The sequence below is a fragment of the Pteropus medius genome, unplaced genomic scaffold, assembly GCF_902729225.1.
Source record: "Pteropus medius unplaced genomic scaffold, Ma_sr-lr_union100, whole genome shotgun sequence".
Taxonomy (NCBI): Eukaryota; Metazoa; Chordata; class Mammalia; order Chiroptera; family Pteropodidae; genus Pteropus; species Pteropus medius.
Genome location: NW_024354550.1, coordinates 6349871 through 6369895, shown reverse-complemented (window position 1 = coordinate 6369895; position 20025 = coordinate 6349871). Strand labels below are relative to the sequence as shown.

Here is a 20025-nt window from a genome sequence, read left to right as displayed (position 1 = left end):
CAAAAGAGGTCTAATTTTCTAACTGTGTGTGTGTGTGTGTGTGTGTGTGTATGTTCTATGACCCCATGTGGTAAGAGAAGCAATGAACCAAAGTCCTGCACCCACTTCTCTCATGTCCATCCCTTAAACACTGATTTCCCTCAGGCATTTCAGACTCTGTGACCCCTCACTGGACCTCTCGCCTCATTTGGTTAATGACATCTAAGTCAAAATACTCCAGTCATCCTCTTTCCTGCATCTATTACTGCTTTTTGTTGATCCTATCTTTTATCCCCCTTAATTATTACTATATTGTTTCACTTCAAGCACTTGTTCTTCCTTGCTTAGTTTATTACAGAAGCTCTGAGCAGTCCTACCTTCATTTACCTTCATTATTTGCATTACTTCCTGTGCAAAGGGAATCCTTTGCCCATGGAGCTAAATGTTCTTTTGAAGTGCATGTAGATAATGTCCCTGACCTGCTGAATATCCCATTTTCAGTAGAACCCACTATGTTTACAATTTGGCATAGCACGAGAAGCCCACAACCTCTAGGGCTTTGCAGGTCCACTTCACTCTTCTGTGCCACACCCTACAATCCATCTGCCATTCACCAATATTTCATTATCCTGTAAGTCCTTATTATTTCAGCCTGGAAATGTGTCCCCCCACCCTCTGTCAGTTTTCTGAGGTTTAACTGCTCTATCCTCCATGAACATTTTGTGCTGTGTAAATACCACAAACACCTAAAATGAGGTAATGCAATTATCTTTTGTAAATATCAGGGGTCAGCAAATTATAGCTCTTGGGCCAAATTGGGTCTACCAACCGGTTTTGTAAATGAAGTATTATAAGAATACAGCCAAAGTCATCTGTTTACAGATTGCCTATGACTATTTTTCCTCTACAGTGGCAGAATTGAGTAATTGCAATAGAAAAAATATGGCCTGCAAAGCCTAAAATGGTTCCTATCTGATCTTTTACAAGAGCAATTTGCCAACTCATGACTTGATATGATTGCCTCTAACAATAAATTGTGAAATCTTGGAGTTTATTGGCTAATTAATTTATTAATTAATAATTAAATATACAAATTTTTGTAATGTAATGTAATTTATTGAATTATGTAAATAAATTTAACATATGAGTTATTTAACTTTGAAAGATATTAGAAAGTATCTAAGGAAGGAAGAAATGAGTGAACTATAAAAAATATAAAAAGTCAGAAGACCTGAATTCAGTCCTTAATCACTTTAGAAATATTTTGGGGGGCTGGACATTTTTCTCAAATAAAGAAGGTAGAGCAAAGGGGGAAAAAAAAGGTAGAGCAAAACATCTCTTCTAGTTTTCTAGTTTTCAGAATTGTAAATTTAGCTATTTCTAGAAAAGGGAGAGAGTGAGGATTGTGGTAAGCAAAGAGACCTCTTCTCAACTTGAAAAGAGCAGAGGACTTGTGATGTAATCCGTGATGTAATCATGGAAATATTAAGCAGCTGTTTCTATTTATTTATTTTTTTATTTCTTTGTTTGTTTTTACCTCAAACATCCCAGTTACTCTTTTTCTAAAAATCTACTTAAAATCCAAACCACAGTGTATACAAGGAAATAGCTAAGAAAGGTTGAAAAAGTTAATAGAGAATTCAGGCTAACTAAATGGAGACTGCCAATACCACGTTTCCTGACAGTGAGAGGTGAGAAAGTAACCAAGCTCAAGCCTTGCTTCTCTTTAAAATACTAACCACTTACTTTTAGATCTATCTCTCCCTTCTTCCTGGCTTCAACACTCTTTCAAACTATCGACTGAAAGAGGAGACAGCCTATAGGCAGCGCTTTACTGCCGGGCCTCTCACCATTTTTCCCAGTCCCTGGGCCCTCTAATATTGTATTTTGTGGTGTAAGAACTCAAATAGGGTGTTTTGTTTTGTTTTGTTTTGTTTTGTTTTGTTTTGTTTTGTTTTGAGGGAGTGATTGGAATATCTGGAGTAAGAAGAATGGAGGAATTAAAGGTAACTGCTACAAAATTATTTAAGTGCATTTGCCTTCTTTTCCTTTGTGACACAAATCTATCCCCTTAACAGTTAACTGGAAAATAAATTTGGTTTTTGTGAGCCCTGGTTTCTTCCTTTCCCTGATCATATTGTTTTTTCAAAGATAAGGAAGAAATAATCAAAACTCAGATATGTTAGCATGGAAGTATTAACAACTAAGATATTACATGACAATATAGTGTATGATGTATTATATATTTTAGACATATATTAATCACTGCAACCAGCATTATGTTTTGCTTCTAATTCATTTCTTATGATTGGGAAGCTAAATCTGCTTCATATACACTAGATCATCTTAAATGCATAAAGATAGCCTGTGAAATTATTAGTTTAAAAAGACCCTAACACCCTTATCAGAGTAGCTACATATGACCTTCACTTCCTCAAAGACCTCTGAAATACACACATGACATTTTAAGATTCATTATGAGCCAGTACTCGTGGTTAACCTTCCTCTCTAAACAATTAACATTCCAAATGCAAGTCTAAACTGAAAGCTAGGATGTGAATTGTTAATCCTACTTCCTGTTGGAAATCATCCATACATATGAAAAGTTCTTTCATCCTATGATGATATCAAAACATTCATTTTAAAGGTGTTTTTCTGAGGGGATCATAGTAGCATAAAAATGTCTTTTCTTTTTGAAACATATAAGACAGGCTGTGGAAAATTTCCACTTGACCCATACTCAAAACATCCCATAATATCTCTACAGTGTCAAATATGGAGATTTATTTTTAATAACTTCTATAGTGATAATCCACATAGTTTAAGTTCAAGAGAAAATAAAATTGGAAAAGTTAAAGATTAGCGGATGCAGAATTTCTATAACTAACATTTATTTCAAAGACTCCAGATATCTGTGACACAGCTTGCATTTAAATTTTTTAAATTTCAACAGTTCAGCAACATTGCTCTTCAAAGCATATTTTCATCAACAATTTTGATAATAAGTTTGCTCAGTTTTAACAGCTTTATCATGAATTTCAAGACTTCAGACATATCCGCCGCTCTTCCTTTTATTAAGAATATTTGAAGGCTTGAGGATATTTCAGTACTCTCCAGTGTACGTTTATATCAGTCTAGATTAGAGTGGATTCTAGAACCAGACTCCTCGAGTTTGAATCAACTCTGCCTCTCACTCATTTTTGATAGCCATGTACAAGTTTCTTAACCTCTCTCGGGCATCTCTGTTCCCTCATCTGTAAAATTTAGGTAATAGTAATAACTACCATGTAGAAATTTTGTGAGGATTAAATAAGTTGATACATGTAAAGACCTCAGAACAGTGTAAACAAAGAGTAAATATTCATTTTTATTATGTATACGCATATGGATCCAGATATATAAGTTATAAGTCCATATTCTTCATTTTAAATGACTTATTCCTCAAATAACCATCATTTGCATAGTGCAGTTCTTGGGTTGACTATCTGTGCCAGAATAGGAACCATGGAAAATGGAACGTCAGGTGCTCATTTCCCAGGTAACTGAGAAACGTGGTTATTGCATTTTAACAAAGAAAACAAAACCATGAAGACAATCTCTGTAGATTGTGTAATCCCAGTCTGTTTGTTGTGTATCTGACAAGTACATCATGCACCATCACTTCTTTTGCTGAGTTATCAAATGGAATTAGTGTTGGAAAAGGACATTAGAAATGCCATTCTTGGACTCCAGTCTGCATCTCTAGCTCTGGTGGTCCAGGGCTCCCATTAATAATTGCTTATGTGCTTTGCATTCCCAACGCACAGTGAAAGAGGATTAACATTTGTTGTGCCAAAAAAAAAAAAACATGAACAGTAATATTTTTTATAGTGGACATCTTTGTTTTACCAGTTTTAATTCAGTAGCTTTTCTTTGTTTATGTAAGGATTTATGGCATTTTACATTGTCTCCATCAGATAATGTTGACAAGCTTACAGAACTGTGCATTGAAGCATTGATGAGGCTCTCTGCAAAATGTCACAGAACCCCAAACTCACTGTTAGTGAAACATCATTTTGAAGAAAAATATGCAAATGTGCTTACCGAGAAAGACCCATTGTCTATGTGAACGAGCTTGTTTCATTTCTTAATGAAGTTGTGAGAAGAGTCATGGTTTTTAAGGGGTCAAAAATGAAGAAATACAAACTCTTAACTATGGTATTCTTTAAGCTACTAAAACACTAAAAAATATATATGTATCCATATTTTTAGATTTCATGTTTAATTTTCAGTCACTGTGACTAAAGTTGAAGTAGAGCACTGCAAATGGCACAATAGTTTAAGTCCAAAGCACAACTCCATGTTTACACAGTTATGGCTAATATATAAACTGAGGCGCCTGCCACAACTTTACATTACAGTTGCCTGTTCCATAAAATAAAAGGAATAATAATGTCATTCAGTATAGTTGACCAAATTATTTGTAAGAATAATTAAACAAAGAATTCTTTGGAATTCTGAATAGGAAATATTTGCTATTTATATAACATTTCCTTAATATTGTTTTTTCTTTAGGCCAGGACTTCTCAACATCAGTGAACCTGCTGCACAGCCGTGGCTGGCAGACACGTGGCCTAATACTGGCAACAATCACAATGACTGTTCCATCAATTGCTGTACAGCAGGCAGTGGGAACAGCGATAGCAACCTGACCACCTACAGTCGCCCAGGTTAGAAACACAGAGACATCTTGATACGTATATGCATTATAAGGAACTAGCAGCCATAAGATCAAATTTCTACCCCTCTCCCTACATGGGAAAGAAAAATTTGATCAATATTTACTTGAAATGTTGACTATTGTTTAGCAATCTAGCCTGATTCAATTATTTTCTCCATTCCTATATTTCCACACCTCAGCCTCCTACAATAAAAGTTTCTCAGTACGTGATGGGCAAATGGAGAATATAAACTCTAGAATAGATAGCAAATAAGGAAAAGTGAAATTATATAAAAGTATTCATCTTTATAAGAATTTAGCTACAATTTTTAATTGTAACTTTAATTATTTTCAAAATTGAGAGAATAAAATGTTAATAAATCTATAAGTAGAGTGAACAAAATTATTTTGACACTAGTAATAATAATAACAATTGTATAACACTAATAAAAAACTTTAAATAAATTTAACTGAAACTCAAAATCAGATTTTTATAGTATAGAGATAAATTCTGAGGATATAAGAAATACATATTTTTTACAGATGTTCATGTATACATTTTTGTATTATATGTTTTGTCTCAGAAATATGTATAACTATAATTGATAAAATATGACAGTAAAATATGTATAGTGTATAGTGTGCAATGTTTGAAAGAATAAACAAAATTACAAATTATTTTTTATAATAAAAACCCTCAACATTTACAACATTGGGAAATATTAAAAGAATGGTAAAGAATCAAAAATATGACTATAGAAGTAAAATAACCCATAGAATTAAGGAACAGGGAAATAGAAGATAGCATTTACACGAAGATGTTATACACTGTAAAGAATAAGTCACAGTGCAATCTGTATGTTGAACCCTAAAAGAAGTACTGTGTCTCTCTACTGGATATGGATATGGATAAGGACATGGACATGGACATGGACATGGACATGGACATGGATACAAATATGGATATGACTAAGTTCGTGCTCTCCAGAAGTCTATATCCTAGTTGTCCAGACAGATAGATGCTCGCATAATTATAAATAAAAGAAAGACTATGGTGAGCCCTAGAGGACAGAATAAAAGTGACAATATTTATGTAAATTGATATGTAGAGTTGTATTGTCTAATATGATAGCCAGAGGCCATTTAAATTCAAGTTAAATAAAATACAATTGTAAATTCAGTTCCTCATTCTTACTAGTGATATTTCAAATGCCCAGTAGCCACATGTGGCTAGTAGCTACTGTATGGGACAATTCCGATTAGAACTTGTCCATCATCTGAGAAAATTCTATTGACTAACACTCATTTAGAAAGACTGGGGAAGAAAAAGGAAATTGCCAAGTCCATATTGCCTTTAATAATATTTATTATCATTAAACAAAATTTAATACCTAGAAATTAGAAATCAGAACTCCTAAATGCCTGATGGATCACATATCCCTGCTCCCTGATTATTATTGAAATGCCAAATAGTTGAATTCAATATTATAGAGAAGCTGCAAAATTTTCTTAAGATTCTATTCATAGTTACATCTTTAATAGCAGCCATATGAATTTATCATTTCTAAAATATCCAGTTGGAAACCAATCTTCAAAGTGACCTGGTAATGTCAGTGCCACTATGTACTACATGAATAGCATAATGATATTTTTACCATTGTAACTTGACTAATTTTTTTAAATTTTAAAAATGTTTTAATTTAAATTATGATTTTAGTTCTTCCTGTTGTTTTAATATTTTAACTGCAGGCTATAAATATTTCTCTCTTTATGTATCAGTTACTTTATTCTCAAATATTTTATTGAAGGGAAAATTAGAGGGAAATTTAGATATTAGATGTAATAGATATTATTTCAGGCTTTATTTGATTATATTACCCTAGTTACTTATGATTCATTCTGTCATCCTTATTGTCATTTTATACTTCTTGGGTTGTCATTATGAAACTAGGAAAAAATGATTAACGTCTTTCCCTGACACTGATTATTCTGCATGACCAAGAGAAGAACTAAATAAAATTCTCCTGAGCACCGTTTACTATTGTCCCTCTGTTCCTCATAGCTTTTGAGAAGAGAGGTACTTAATAAGATATGGAAATCTCATGTTCTTTGATAAGAAGACAAAGGTTTTTTTTTTTTTTCTTTGTTTGGATTCTCAACTTATATGCTTTGTTCTTATGCTTCAATAGCTAACTAGTAGCCTCAAAGAGTTCGATTAACTCTATACTAGAAAATCTGGATTGGGCACATAAAGATACTCATGTATATATTGTTTTGGTAAAATTCTTAATAACTGGGCTGTTAGAGAAAAATTATCTCAAATTGGGGGAATTATTTACTGCATAGCACTAGCAGAAGTTTAAAATTATTTAGTCTCTATATAAATTCTGAGTGTCCTCTCTTATTCCTTCAATTTTTAATTATTTTCTCTAGAAAGTACATATGAATACTTGGCCCTTTTTATGATCTTATTTAAGCCCATTTGTTCTCTACATTAACAATTTTACTGTGACTCACAAAACTACTTACAAAAAATTTTTAAACAAATAACTATGGAGAAATGACTTTTTCCTTTTCCTCTCCATTGCACATAGCCGATTGTATAGCAAATTATAACAACCAACTGGATAACAAACAAACAAATCTGATGCTCCCTGAGTCAACCGTTTATGGTGATGTGGACCTTAGTAACAAAATCAATGAGATGAAAACCTTCAATAGCCCAAATCTGAAGGACGGGCGTTTTGTCAATCCATCAGGGCAGCCCACTCCGTATGCCACCACCCAGCTCATCCAGTCAAACCTCACCAGCAGCATGAACAATGGTGGTGGAGACTCCGGCGAGAAGCACTGGAAACCTCCCGGACAGCAGAAACAGGAAGTGACACCAATTCAGTATAACATCATGGAGCAAAACAAACTGAACAAAGGTGAAGAGCTTTGCCTACATTCCCATCCTTGTCTGTATTGGTACCCTTAACCCTGCAGCACTATATGCCAAAACTTGTCTGGGACTAGCAAGTGAAATCTTTCTTTCATTACTAAGGTTTTCTTATTTCTTTGGTTTCAAAATTTCCAGGGTCAAAGAGTTAATTAGCACAACAATAACCTTGGATATTGATATTATAATAATATATAAGTATTTTCAAATGGTTTTGAGAATAATTTAATTTAATTCTAGGTAAAGAATTACATAGAACAACCTTTTATTCATAAAGCAGATGTGTAATCATCATAATATCTCACATTTTAAATAAATGGGCTATCCCATTTTTCCACTCGAGAGTGTCAGATAATTGCATCTACATGGCCATATAAACGAACGGCATTCTTATATAAAAACTGAAGAAAAATAATTAAATTAAACTTGAACTGGAGAAGTGATTCAATTTGTTGTATTTTTCCTACCTCATGTGGTTACTAAGACTGCTGCAGTGTATGATTTTAGAATCTACAGTTCTTTGGTTGATCTGATTGAAGTCTGTCAGGATAGAACCTAAAATAAATTGAATTTAGTGTTGACTTGTCGCAACAGAATAGTATTTTATGGCCTGTGGGGATTGTTCCTTTATGGTAATATGGGTGAGTTTGAAGAGACAAGTATTTTATTTCTTTGTAGTTTTGCAGGCTAATACTTTAATAACATGATTTGCAAAGTAATACCACAAAGGAAAAAGCAATTGCTCTAATTTGAATAGATCAGGTAATTTTGTACAAGTGTCAGATAAAGGACACATTTTATTATAGATAATTAGGGACATAGATTTATTTTCTGTAGACTTGTGTTGGGATCTTTTTTTGTTTTTGTTTTTGTTTTTCAAAAATAAAATACATTACAGTTAGTGATTATGAAAAGATAGCTTAAGACCACTATTTTCATTTGGTTAAGTTAGTGGCATGTGTTTTAATTTAATAATATATATGTCTTGCTTTTTTCTAAATTTAAGAAAACGCTTAGTTGGTATAATAACCCAATTCAATAAATAGTTATTAAGACTCTTACACAAGTTCATGACAAAGATGAATAAGAGTTTCTGCAATCATGGAGTTTGCAAAGGGAATTCAAACTATTATTACATTATTCCTCTATGTTATATGGCTTTTCTGTGGACTTTGGAGAGGTCTGACAGTCCTCTGTACAAATATTTCAGAGCTCTGATTTATTGTTTATACTGCTTGTAAACAAACTTGATATGTCAAACGATAATAATGACCCTGATATGCAGCTAGACTGACAGATTATTACTCATTGCGTTCCAGTGGTGAATTTATCATTTGGATTTTCCCCTCGGCTTAAGTAAGCACAAGCATTTCTGTGACAGATTGAGATTCTTTTTTTTCTTATCATGGGTATTTTTTGTTAGATATAATTTTGCTGACAAGTTTCAGTTTTTCTTTAATTTTATTTACTTTTTTGTGATTCACAGACACAGTATTTTTCTGATTTCTTATTGTTAAAATTATTTTGTTACTATATTTTTAAAGAAGTCAAGCAAATCTTATTTCTGTCATAGATGATTGATAAATATTAAAGAGAAGAAGTAGTCCTTCATAGGAATTGTCCACACTTACATTTAGTCTGATTCATCTAAAGAAGATGATGCAAAGGATTTGTTTTTTATAAATTTTAAATGAAACATGTTTAAAGGTTTTTTTTTTTTTGACTTTTCCTTCAGAAAAGTTATGTACATCTTAACAAATTACCAACATGATGGTTTAAAAGCCTAACTGGTAAATGATTAGGCACCAAAGAGAAAATAAATGTTTGTTTGTTTGTTTGTTTTTCATCTGAAATATCTAGATTATCGAGCAAATGACACAATTCCTTCAACTATCCCATACAACCAGTCATATGACCAGAATACGGGAGGATCTTACAATAGTTCAGACCGGGGCAGCAGTACATCTGGTAAGTCAGGAGAACCGAAGAGAAAGTCAACATCTCCTTTTAAAAGATGATACATTCCAAGATTATGAATTGAATGTTAATGATCTGATGTGTACATGTGACATGTCTATCACTTTATATAATTTCAATATTCTAGGCATGGGTCTTGTCTCTGTAATTTGATGGACTGCTCACTCACTAAACCATTTTATGTTCTATTAGAAAACAAAGATTGATGATCTTATTTTCCTCCTTGTTAAGGAGCTTTAGCAAAGCCAAAAGCATCAACTAATTTTTAAAGGCAGTTGAAATATAACTAAAAAAATATTACACATATAGTTAATCTCCTAAGTATGTTACATTGAAACAAGGCTATAAAAGCACCTAAATTTGAGTACACTTGAGCAGAATCATGAGATCTAGGTACAATAGGAAACTGCCTCAGTTTATCATTTCTCTCCTTTCCCTCAATTCTTGCTCTAAATCTTCATAAAACAGCCTCCCAACTTAAGTCTATAAGGGCCTCAAAAGCCACATCCAGGCCTCTTCCCTGTGGTCTTTATGCTGTTACAGCTGTTTGCCAGCTGTTTTCCTGAAGGGACTGCAGATGGGAGCTTGCTGGTACTTAAGTTCTATTTTTCTAATTAAAGGCAGTTCATTATTAGAACTAACATGTGGTAAGTCACACCACAATGAGAACAAAACCGATTGATCTCAACTCTAGTATGTTTCCCCAGGACAGAGTAGAAATATCGCTTCTGAGCATCTGGATTAAAGTTGTTGCTAGTGCTTTTAGCCCAGTGTCTCTACTCCATCTTTTGTAATGAATATGACATTCGCGCTTTCCCATCTTCCTTTGACTAAGACATGCCGATTTGGAGTTTTCTAGCCTTTATTTTTATCAATGATTAAAATCGTTTGTATTTGAATAAAAGAAACTTAGTAATAGCTCTTTACTTTTTAAATCTACTCTTATTCTACTACATGTTGTTTGATTTTTTTAACAATTAAAATCTTATTAAATGACTTTTTTCTTTTTTAAAGTAAACCCTGAATTAACAGAAATTTTTCAAAGATCCACTCTTACAAAAACTATAGAAAATATTTTAATATTGATATCTCAGGCCATTTCATCTTTGAATAATTAGCCACTTAGAAAATCAGAACTTAATGGAAAAAAATATGATTCCATGTTATTACTATTCATCTGACTTTATTCATTGCTCAGCTTAGATACCTAGATCCTGACATTCTGTTGCTATTTATTATTAGGTATTCTGTGAATATTGATGAAAAGACAGAAAAATATCTGTTGGTAATTAGGGGAGAGAACGAAGCAAGCAAATGAGCTGTAGGAGAGATTTATGATGTTAGGCCTCTCTGGATGGAGTTGTTACAGTAGATGTGTGCCACAAAATCAAGAGGAAGACATTGGAGATAGTCAACTCCACAATATATGCATAGCCATTCAAATACAGGACAACTGAGTGGAGGAAGAAAGAATGGAGACACATAAGCAGGGGCCTGACAATCATAATTCATTAATAACAGCCTGTCCCTCAGCCCACAACGCATTAGGTGTAGTAAGATACCAATGTAAGAACATCTGGCATAAAAACACTGCCATTTGACTGAAAATTCTCAAGTGCCTTAAAAAAAATAGGGCTCATTGAGTGTACTATGACCTGTTTCATACCACATGTAACTTGGAACTGGTTCAGAAAGGTTAGAAAAGACAAAAGAGACCAGGATAATTCACTGAATTTAAGGGATCCTATGAGAAAAATAATTATAGATTCATTGTCTATAATTTATATAAGAATCTAAAATGTATCATATTGAAGAAGAATTAAGACCATTTCATCTCAAAATAGCTTTTGATCACGTTATTTTAAAACGAATATTCTAGAATGTGCAGCTACCTATGTTTAAAGAATATGCCAAATCTAAAATCTGAACACTGGGGCACTTGAATAATTGGGCTGTTTCCAACTTCTAAGAATGTTCAAGAAACATCATTTTACTCTAAGCCACAATTTTATAGAAGCGGTGGCTAAAAACACTTCTGTTCTTTTTTAAAAATCATTTTTATGCTTCTTTTGTTGTTAGTTATATTAGTTCTTCCAGCAATTATTTTCATCTGCACCTGCCTTTCTGATGAAAACCAGTAATTTCATTGTGCCTAAAACATTTCAGTGGACAAGTACAAATTATGTATGTTCAGTGATTTAATGCAACAGTGAAAGTGTAATAGATCGTATCTGTATCATATTATATTTTAGGTTCCAGCAATTAAATAATAGAAAGGAACTTCAGAAAATATGTCTACAGCTCATTTGTTTTAGATGATAATCCATAGTGTAATTAATTGCTATAAGATCACAATTAATGATATGACTTGTAAAATTAATTTATGGCTTTATTGCTTTTTTGCTATTTATTTTGCAGCTAAACTTGTACACATTCTATTGTCCAAAATTCTGTTTAAAATTAACAACAAAAAAAGTGTTTTTCTCTATATACATATATGAATTATAAGACCGTGTTTATAGAAAATAATTAACCCATGGGTAATAGAAAAAAATTTAAGACCAAATATAAAATACTTAATTTTATTTCTATTTCTTTTCAAGGGAGTCAAGGGCACAAGAAAGGGGCCCGGACACCCAAAGTACCAAAACAGGGTGGCATGAACTGGGCAGACCTGCTTCCTCCTCCCCCGGCGCATCCTCCTCCTCATAGCAATAGTGAGGAGTACAGTATATCGGTAGATGAAAGGTAAGAGGAATTTCAGAATGGACCTAGTTGAGATAGTACAACTCTTTACAATTGTATTAAGTAATCGTTAAACTAGATCGCCGAGAGGAGACTGATTCCTAAGATCCTCAAACATTTGTCTCTAAATAAAACTTTATTGAATTATTTTTCTCAGCAGGACTTAAAAACCCTCCTCGGTGGTGCCAAAAAAAGGTATTTGTTCCTTGGAAGCTTCTTTTGGAACCAAGAATCATGAATCATGACTATAAATAAATATACACACATATATAATCTATGTGTTTTTACATTATATACATATAATGTGCATATATAATGAGTATATACAAGATCACATATCTAATCACATATATGTGATTTTGTCATCAGTCATATAAATGATTTGTGATTTTCAAATATCAGAACTTCTATTTCACATCTCCGAATTTTCATAAAATAATTATATGGATTTATACAATAGCTATGGTATCCTGATAACTGTTTATTCTTGGATATTATCAAATTATGCTGAAAACTAGGAATTTAAACTTTATTGAATTGTCTCTCATAAGGATTTAACAAGTATAAATAGTCCACGTGACAGCAGTTAGACAGTTAGTGTGCTTCTTCCTCTCTGCAGATTCTGTAGAACTGGACATGGTACTTCTCAACAAAACAAAACAGCTGGTGAACAATAGAGGAAAACTCATTTGATATAGTGAATCAACAAGAAAAAACATAAAATCTATGTGAAAATGCAGTATTTTTAGTGACTATTATAAAAATAAAGATGTTCTTTTATTCTACACACACATGCTCACGCACGCACACTCATACACACACCAGTTTTACAATTCCAACTATTCTGGGAAGCAAAACCTCTGTATTTTTATTTTCCAGTTACTTAATTAGCAAATACTGAGCCATTGCTCCTAGGAGAAATACAGGGTTAGGTTCCTGTGAGCCTCTGGTTATATTTTCATCAACCGATTCAAATATAACCTTGTTTTATATCTGTTTTTGTTTAAAGATACTATATTTAGCATGTGTTATTGACTCATTAACATTGAACTCACAGCCAACAGCACTATATGTCATTCTTAAACAAAGTTATCCAATATACATCTTTTCTTCATTAAGGCGCATTGCAGCCTTTTTGCTTTTAGGAACACTAGACATCAGTAAAGTACTGTTATTTCAGGGCCATTTTAAACAGGGAAGTCCCCAACATAAAGAGGAGGGAGAGGGGAAGGGGGAGGGGGGAGGGGGAGGGGAGAGAGAGAACAATGTGACACTTATAGACCATGAAAAGGATACTTGTTTACAAAATGAAAGCTGAAATAAGAAAGCAATGTCACCTTGTTTGACCCCTGCTAGTAATGTACTCATCAGGTGACTCAATTTTTTCACCTCTCTGCACATGTCTATTGAATGACCATGAGAGTGCCATGAGTATTGACTTTAGGGTTACAGATAAATTTAAGTGAGGTGAATTTGTAAATATGGAATCTGCAAATAATGAAGTTGACTGTACTTTTAAAAATTCATTTTCTAGGCTATGATCATCATACTTACTGGTATTTTAGTCCACAAAAACAAACAAACAAAAAACAACAAAGACTGACATGAAATATGTAGATATAGTTAGGGGGGGGTGGGGAAGGAGATACGACTGTGCCCCAGAGGGAAATACTGAGTATAACTGTGAAAAATGGAGGCTTCCTGGTCTGCTGGATTTTGTTCTTGACCTTGACAAATGAGAAGGTTCTCAATCAAGACAAAAGATTTTATGGACATTGGGACCACACAGAGATGTGACTCCTGGAGAGCTAACAGGAAACACATGGTAGGGAGTGAGAGGAAGCTGGGAAAGCGAATGTAAGCCAGACTATGCAAATACTTGAATGTCTTGTTTAGGACTTATATTTTATTCTCTACACAATGAGAGCCGTTTATTACTTTGGAGCAAATGAATGAGCTGGGAGTGATGTGTATTACAATAAACTAATTTTGGAAGGAATGTAAGGATAGAGAAAGAGTGACTGGAAGCAAAGAAATTAATTAAAAAGTTATTACAGTAGCACATACAACAGATTTAATTTTTTTTTTTAAGATAGACTAGAGATGAACTAGGGAACAGTTTGAGTTAGAAGAATAAATAATTCAAAGATGACTACAAGATTTCTAGTTTAGATAAGTGAGCAAATTGCTATGTCATTTGTCGATAGAGGAAACATAATAGTGGATTAGTGAAGTAAAAGAAGATACAGAGAAATCAGATTTTACCAAATCTTAATTTTCCCGAGTTCAGGTAAACAAGGCAGTGGTGAAGAATGGACTAGAGAGGCGGGTAACGAGAACACAGTTTGTATAATGCAGTAAATCACAGCCATTCTAATCAATAACCTATGAACTGGTGTCAGAGAAAAGAAAAAGTCATGAATGTATTCCAGGTCCAACTAGAGCTTCCACATAACTAGCAGAGGAGTAACAAGGGCATTTTATTAGTTATTATTTTATACTGTTTTTCATTCATTATCCTAAATGCAATTCAACTACTTCATTTTGTGTTCAACTAAAAAAAAAATAGTGATTTATTATAATCTTAGAAGAAAAGTAGGTTGTATTGGATTAAATTAAAAATTTGATCTCTGATAAACTTCCCTCTGAAAAGATTTTCAAAAATATTTTTTTTCAGAATTTAGCATATTATCTTTGGGTCATCTACAAGCACACTTGAGTTGTCCTTTAGTTTAGAGATTATTTTGACTAAAAGGGATAGAATCTATCAAACACATTTTAGAATTACTAAATTATACTAAATTAAATATATTTTTTGTATTGCTTGACTTCTCAGAGCCTGTAAGAGGCTGATTTAAATTATAATCCCTCAGAGAAAAAAATATATGTAGCAATTTACAAACCTTTGTGATAATGAATAATTTTTTTAACAATACCTCCTTAAGGTGGCCCAACACATTCAAATTTAAAAAAAAAAAAAGTTAAAAACTGACACTCCTTTAACTATACAAATAGTTTATTTGAATAACCTGAAGTAAGTCTAAGTTCCTTATAATCTGTTTCAGCTATGACCAAGAAATGCCATGTCCGGTGGCACCAGCAAGGATGTATTTGCAACAAGACGAACTAGAAGAGGAAGATGAACGAGGACCCACTCCCCCTGTACGAGGAGCAGCTTCTTCCCCAGCTGCTGTGTCTTATAGCCATCAGTCCACTGCCACCCTGACCCCCTCTCCACAGGAAGAGCCCCAGCCTATGTTGCCGGATTGCCCAGAGGAGATTGGCCACATGCAGCACCAACCTGACAGGAGGTACCATTGTCACTAGCCTTTTTTACTCATATCAGAAAGTTTCCACTCCTAAGTAGCATTTATAGAATGCTATTACATGAATTACTTTTCATATCACGTGAGCTTTTTTCCAGTATTATCACACAGTAAGTCCTGGTAATTAACAAATCACATAGTATTATTGACCAGAACATTAGATGAATTGATCCTAGTGAACTTGCAACTATAAAATAATATGCATTAATACTCATCCACTTATGATAATTGCATTTATAAATACATGGAGATTACGTAGTAAATATATAGTTTGCTAATCTTGCACATTTCATTGATGGCAGGTGTTTTTGTATTTTTTTCTTTATGCATTTGGTCTATAAAAGTAGAATTTTTCCTCTTTTTAAATTAAGTCCACAGAATGATTTGTTCCCTCATAGCTGTAATGTTGCACAATAAGTTTAATATATTCATTTTGCATTGATATCAGGTACCTTTATTTTGATTTTGATATTGAAATGGAGTCTTTTTGTCCAGTTACTAAATCTTGTGTGTGTCTTAGACTTTTTTAACCTATATATTCAGCATCGCCAACCAATACATTTCTGTTATTTACAAATACTTCATTTGTCATTTCTGTCACATGAAAGCTGTCACTGCATCATCTTAGCTTCTCTCTCGTTGTCAATGATTTTGTTTGCACTATTTTATTGCATTTGACACATTATATGTATATGACTTCGTGTATTTCTAATATCGCTTTGAACTGAGTATACTCTGCCTCAGAAGATCTCCCTTCAATATTTTTGAATGAATAATAAATTCTGGTCTCTGCTGCTTGAATTCTATTAAAATAGAACTTGCAATGTTTATTAACTATTCTATCAGTAAGAGGTTATTACCAAATTCAAATCACATATTTTCTAAAATGAAGAAAGTAGTTAAACCTTCTTCTATGAGACAAAGAGGGAAGTTGGACTGTCATACATTTAAATTTAATATGATTAAAGCATGGAGCTTCACGAAAATTGAGAACAAATAAGGTATCTCTTTTCCCTTTTAAGGTCACAGTCCTTGGCATTCTTTCTTATTCAAAGCAAATGAGAGGCTAATAGATGCTATTAGCTCTGAAATACCTTAGCATTCTTCTATCATTCTCTTGAACTGCCTATTTCCTCACCAATCCCTTCTGTGTTACAAGCAGAACCCAGTATCTTCCTAACAAGCCTCTTCTTTTGTGTTCCTTTCTGTCATCCTCTCCACCTTCCACAAAACAATCAAAACTTGGTTCACCTTTATTTATCTTGACTTTCCAGCCTATTTCTCGTCATTCTATCCTTTTTTCTTCACTGTTAACCTTACTACTTTTTAAACTTTTCTTAGCCTCTCCTTCTAGTTATCATGCTCTCTTTTTTTTTTCCTATTCCTTAGGGTTATTTAACAAATTTTGTCTACCCGTTCCCCATTTACACCTCAGCTCATTGCATTTTGGCCTCTACTATTTTGCTTCTTTGCTTCCATCATCTACTGCAAGTAACTTCCTAATGGTCACTCTAAAGCTTCTCAATCTTTATCAGACATAAGCTTTCTACAGTGATGGCAATTTTAGAAGTTGTGAGAGTCAAATGGGATATTGTATATAAAGTATCTGAAGCAGGGTAAGTACACAACAGATATTAATTCCCTAATGTCCTCACCCTTATACTATCACTCCATCACTTGATTCAATTATTATTTATATTTTGATGGCTTTCAAATTTATTTAGCTGGCCCAGCCCTTTTTATTGAGTACCACTGTGATATTTTCACTTGGACATCTCAGACTGCACATGTTCAAAACCAAATCCTTTGTTTTTGTACTTAACATTTCAAATGTGTTCTTTCTCCTCATACATCGGTGATCTTATTTAGAATTATAAATCCTCATTTATCTCATTAATGTATTAAAAATAAAATAGCCAAATGAATAGGCAAAATTATAAAAAAAGTTCTCATTTCGAAATCAGCTTGATATTCTAGTGTTTAATTTTTTTCTGTTGTCTTCCAACTATTCCCAAAATTAAATTGCTCACCAAGTCCCTTTTCAACTCTTAACTCCAAAATGTCTCATGATTTTTTTGTTCATTTCTTATTCTTATAGCTGCTAGAGAAGGCCGCCAGTCCATACTGCCATATCCTTGAACTGATCTTCACTTTTCATATCTTCCCTTTTTTGTCTACTTTCCATATTATCTTTCTTTACACATAAGTCTATCAATTTTAGTCCCCATTCAGAGTCAAGTCTTACTATTTTAGCCCAATATTAAAAGATTTCACAATCCTTTCCCTTTTCCTTCCTCCCTCCCTCCCAATTCCTCCACACACCCACTTTTCTAATTAATCTGTTTGAAATTCCCTGAATTTGTCTTAAATGCACCAACTTCCATGTCAGCAATGGCACTTTCTGGCCCACAGAGGCTGCTCTGGAGCTAGCAAGTGGAACAGGCCACTCTTGCCTCACATGGCCACCACCAAAATGCTCAGCTTGCTTAGTGTCCTCTTGAAGCACTTGTGTCTTGCTCATGCTGTTTCTTTGGTTGTCTGGCAAGCACTTCTCACCTTTCTAAGCCCTTTTCAAATGTACCACCTCTGTGAAACTCCTTTCTGGTCCCCCGGCAAAGTCAACCATCCTTTTCTTTATTCTTCACGATGGTCTATTCATAGCTCTGCTATAATACTAATCCATTTTTAGGTTTCATTAGCATTTGCTGTTTGTATCTCTGTTTCCATATTTAAGTTAAAACCTCCTTGAGAGAAGATTTGATGTTTTACTCATGTTATTGAGGTCTACAAAGCTTCCTTCAGTAAGTGTTTGATTAATAGAATCTGATACTAGAAAATTTTGGAGCTTACCTACTCCTGCTGTTTTAGTGGGTATGAATGATTTTATGAACTTGATGTGGACATGCATAATTGGGAAATGCACTTAAAATACAGTCTGACTAAATTCAGCCTTTTAAAAAATAACTGTATGATTTTCAGTCTTTAAAGGTAGTAAGAATTTTATTTCCGGGACTATTGCTGGAGATAACACTAGGCACTAATAAAAAGTAGATAAAAGCCCACTAAACACAAAACTATTATTGTTCCTTTATGATGAAGTTATAATCAACTATAGAAATTTTTGACAATAAAGATATGCAAAATGAAAATGTAAAAATACCAATGATCTATGTAGTCAGAAATAGTCACCGTTAAGTAAAACCTCAGTAAAGATATTTCCAGTTCTTCATCTCTATACATACTCACATTGTTTTGACTTTGTGATGTGCCAATATTATTTTATAAGCTACTATTTTCAATGAATAGTGTATTTTTTCACATCAACAATTTTTCTAGATACTCGTAAACAAATGTGTGCTATGATTTATTTAAACACTTCCTTAATGTTGGACATTAAAGTTGTTCCTACTTCTTTGATACTGTATACAGTGCTATCATTCCCATATCTAGCTAAATCCTTGAGTGAAGCCTTGACCTATTCAAATGCATGCCCCATCAGTAGATGACTTCTGTTTCTCATCATCCTGCTACTCCCCTGTTGATGCACTCATTAAAAATAGATAGCTACTTCTCTACAGATTTCATTCTAGAGCATCAGACCCTTATATCCAAGTACTCATTACGGCAGATTTTTACTGCTTAAATACACAAATCTCCAGTCATAAAGTCACTTTCCTACTTCTGACAGCCATTTTCTCTTGCCTGTATTACTATAATGGTCCATAAGTGGCTTACTGCCTTTAGCCTTGCCCATTCTTTAATCTTCCTGCTACAGAATGTACAGAGGCATTTTCCGAAAATGCAACACTGATCAGTTCTTTCCATTGCTTAAAATCTCTCAATAGCTTTCCATTTCCCTTAGAATAAAGGCAAGATTCCTTAATATAGCAATCAAAGCCCTTTGTGATCTGACCCCTGCATGCCTTCTTATCTATCCATTGCCACCCGCCTCTTCACTGTTCTTGTTACCTTCACTCTAAGTTTCTTCCAGTTCCTGGAATGACCAGTGTTCTTACCCACCCTGAAGTTTTTCCACTTGTCGTCCCATCTTCCTGAAACACCATTACCCCCTCTCTATTTTGGAGCTAACAGTTATGTGTCCTCTAGATCCAAGATTAAGTGGCAGACATGCTTCACAGAATCTTTCCCTGATGTCCCAACTCTGAGGTAGGATCCAATTCTATGTGTTTTCACAATACCCTAGACATCCTCTGTCATGGAGCTTTGTGAATACTGCATTATCACTGCATATTTAATTAATTGTCTGTCTCTTCCACTGGACTGTAAGTCCTTTCAGGCTGAATTTCTAACATTGTCTCACTTCTGCCACATTCTATTGGCCAGAGCACTCACGAGAT

General features: G+C 33.7%; 1 protein-coding gene across 6 annotated transcripts in view; it reads left to right on the top strand.

Annotated features, from left to right (window-relative positions):
• ROBO1 (roundabout guidance receptor 1) overlaps positions 1-20025 on the top strand; it is a 374585-nt gene that overhangs the window by 330165 nt on the left and 24395 nt on the right. For 4 of the 6 annotated variants that reach the window (XM_039855122.1, XM_039855127.1, XM_039855128.1 and 1 more), the window contains 5 exons: positions 4534-4688; positions 7273-7608; positions 9480-9587; positions 12200-12344; positions 15407-15652. In XM_039855122.1, the coding sequence (XP_039711056.1) occupies positions 4534-4688; positions 7273-7608; positions 9480-9587; positions 12200-12344; positions 15407-15652 (990 nt within the window). The remainder of the gene's footprint in view (positions 1-4533; positions 4689-7272; positions 7609-9479; positions 9588-12199; positions 12345-15406; positions 15653-20025) is intronic. The other 2 variants (XM_039855124.1, XM_039855125.1) reach the window with 1 other exon arrangement.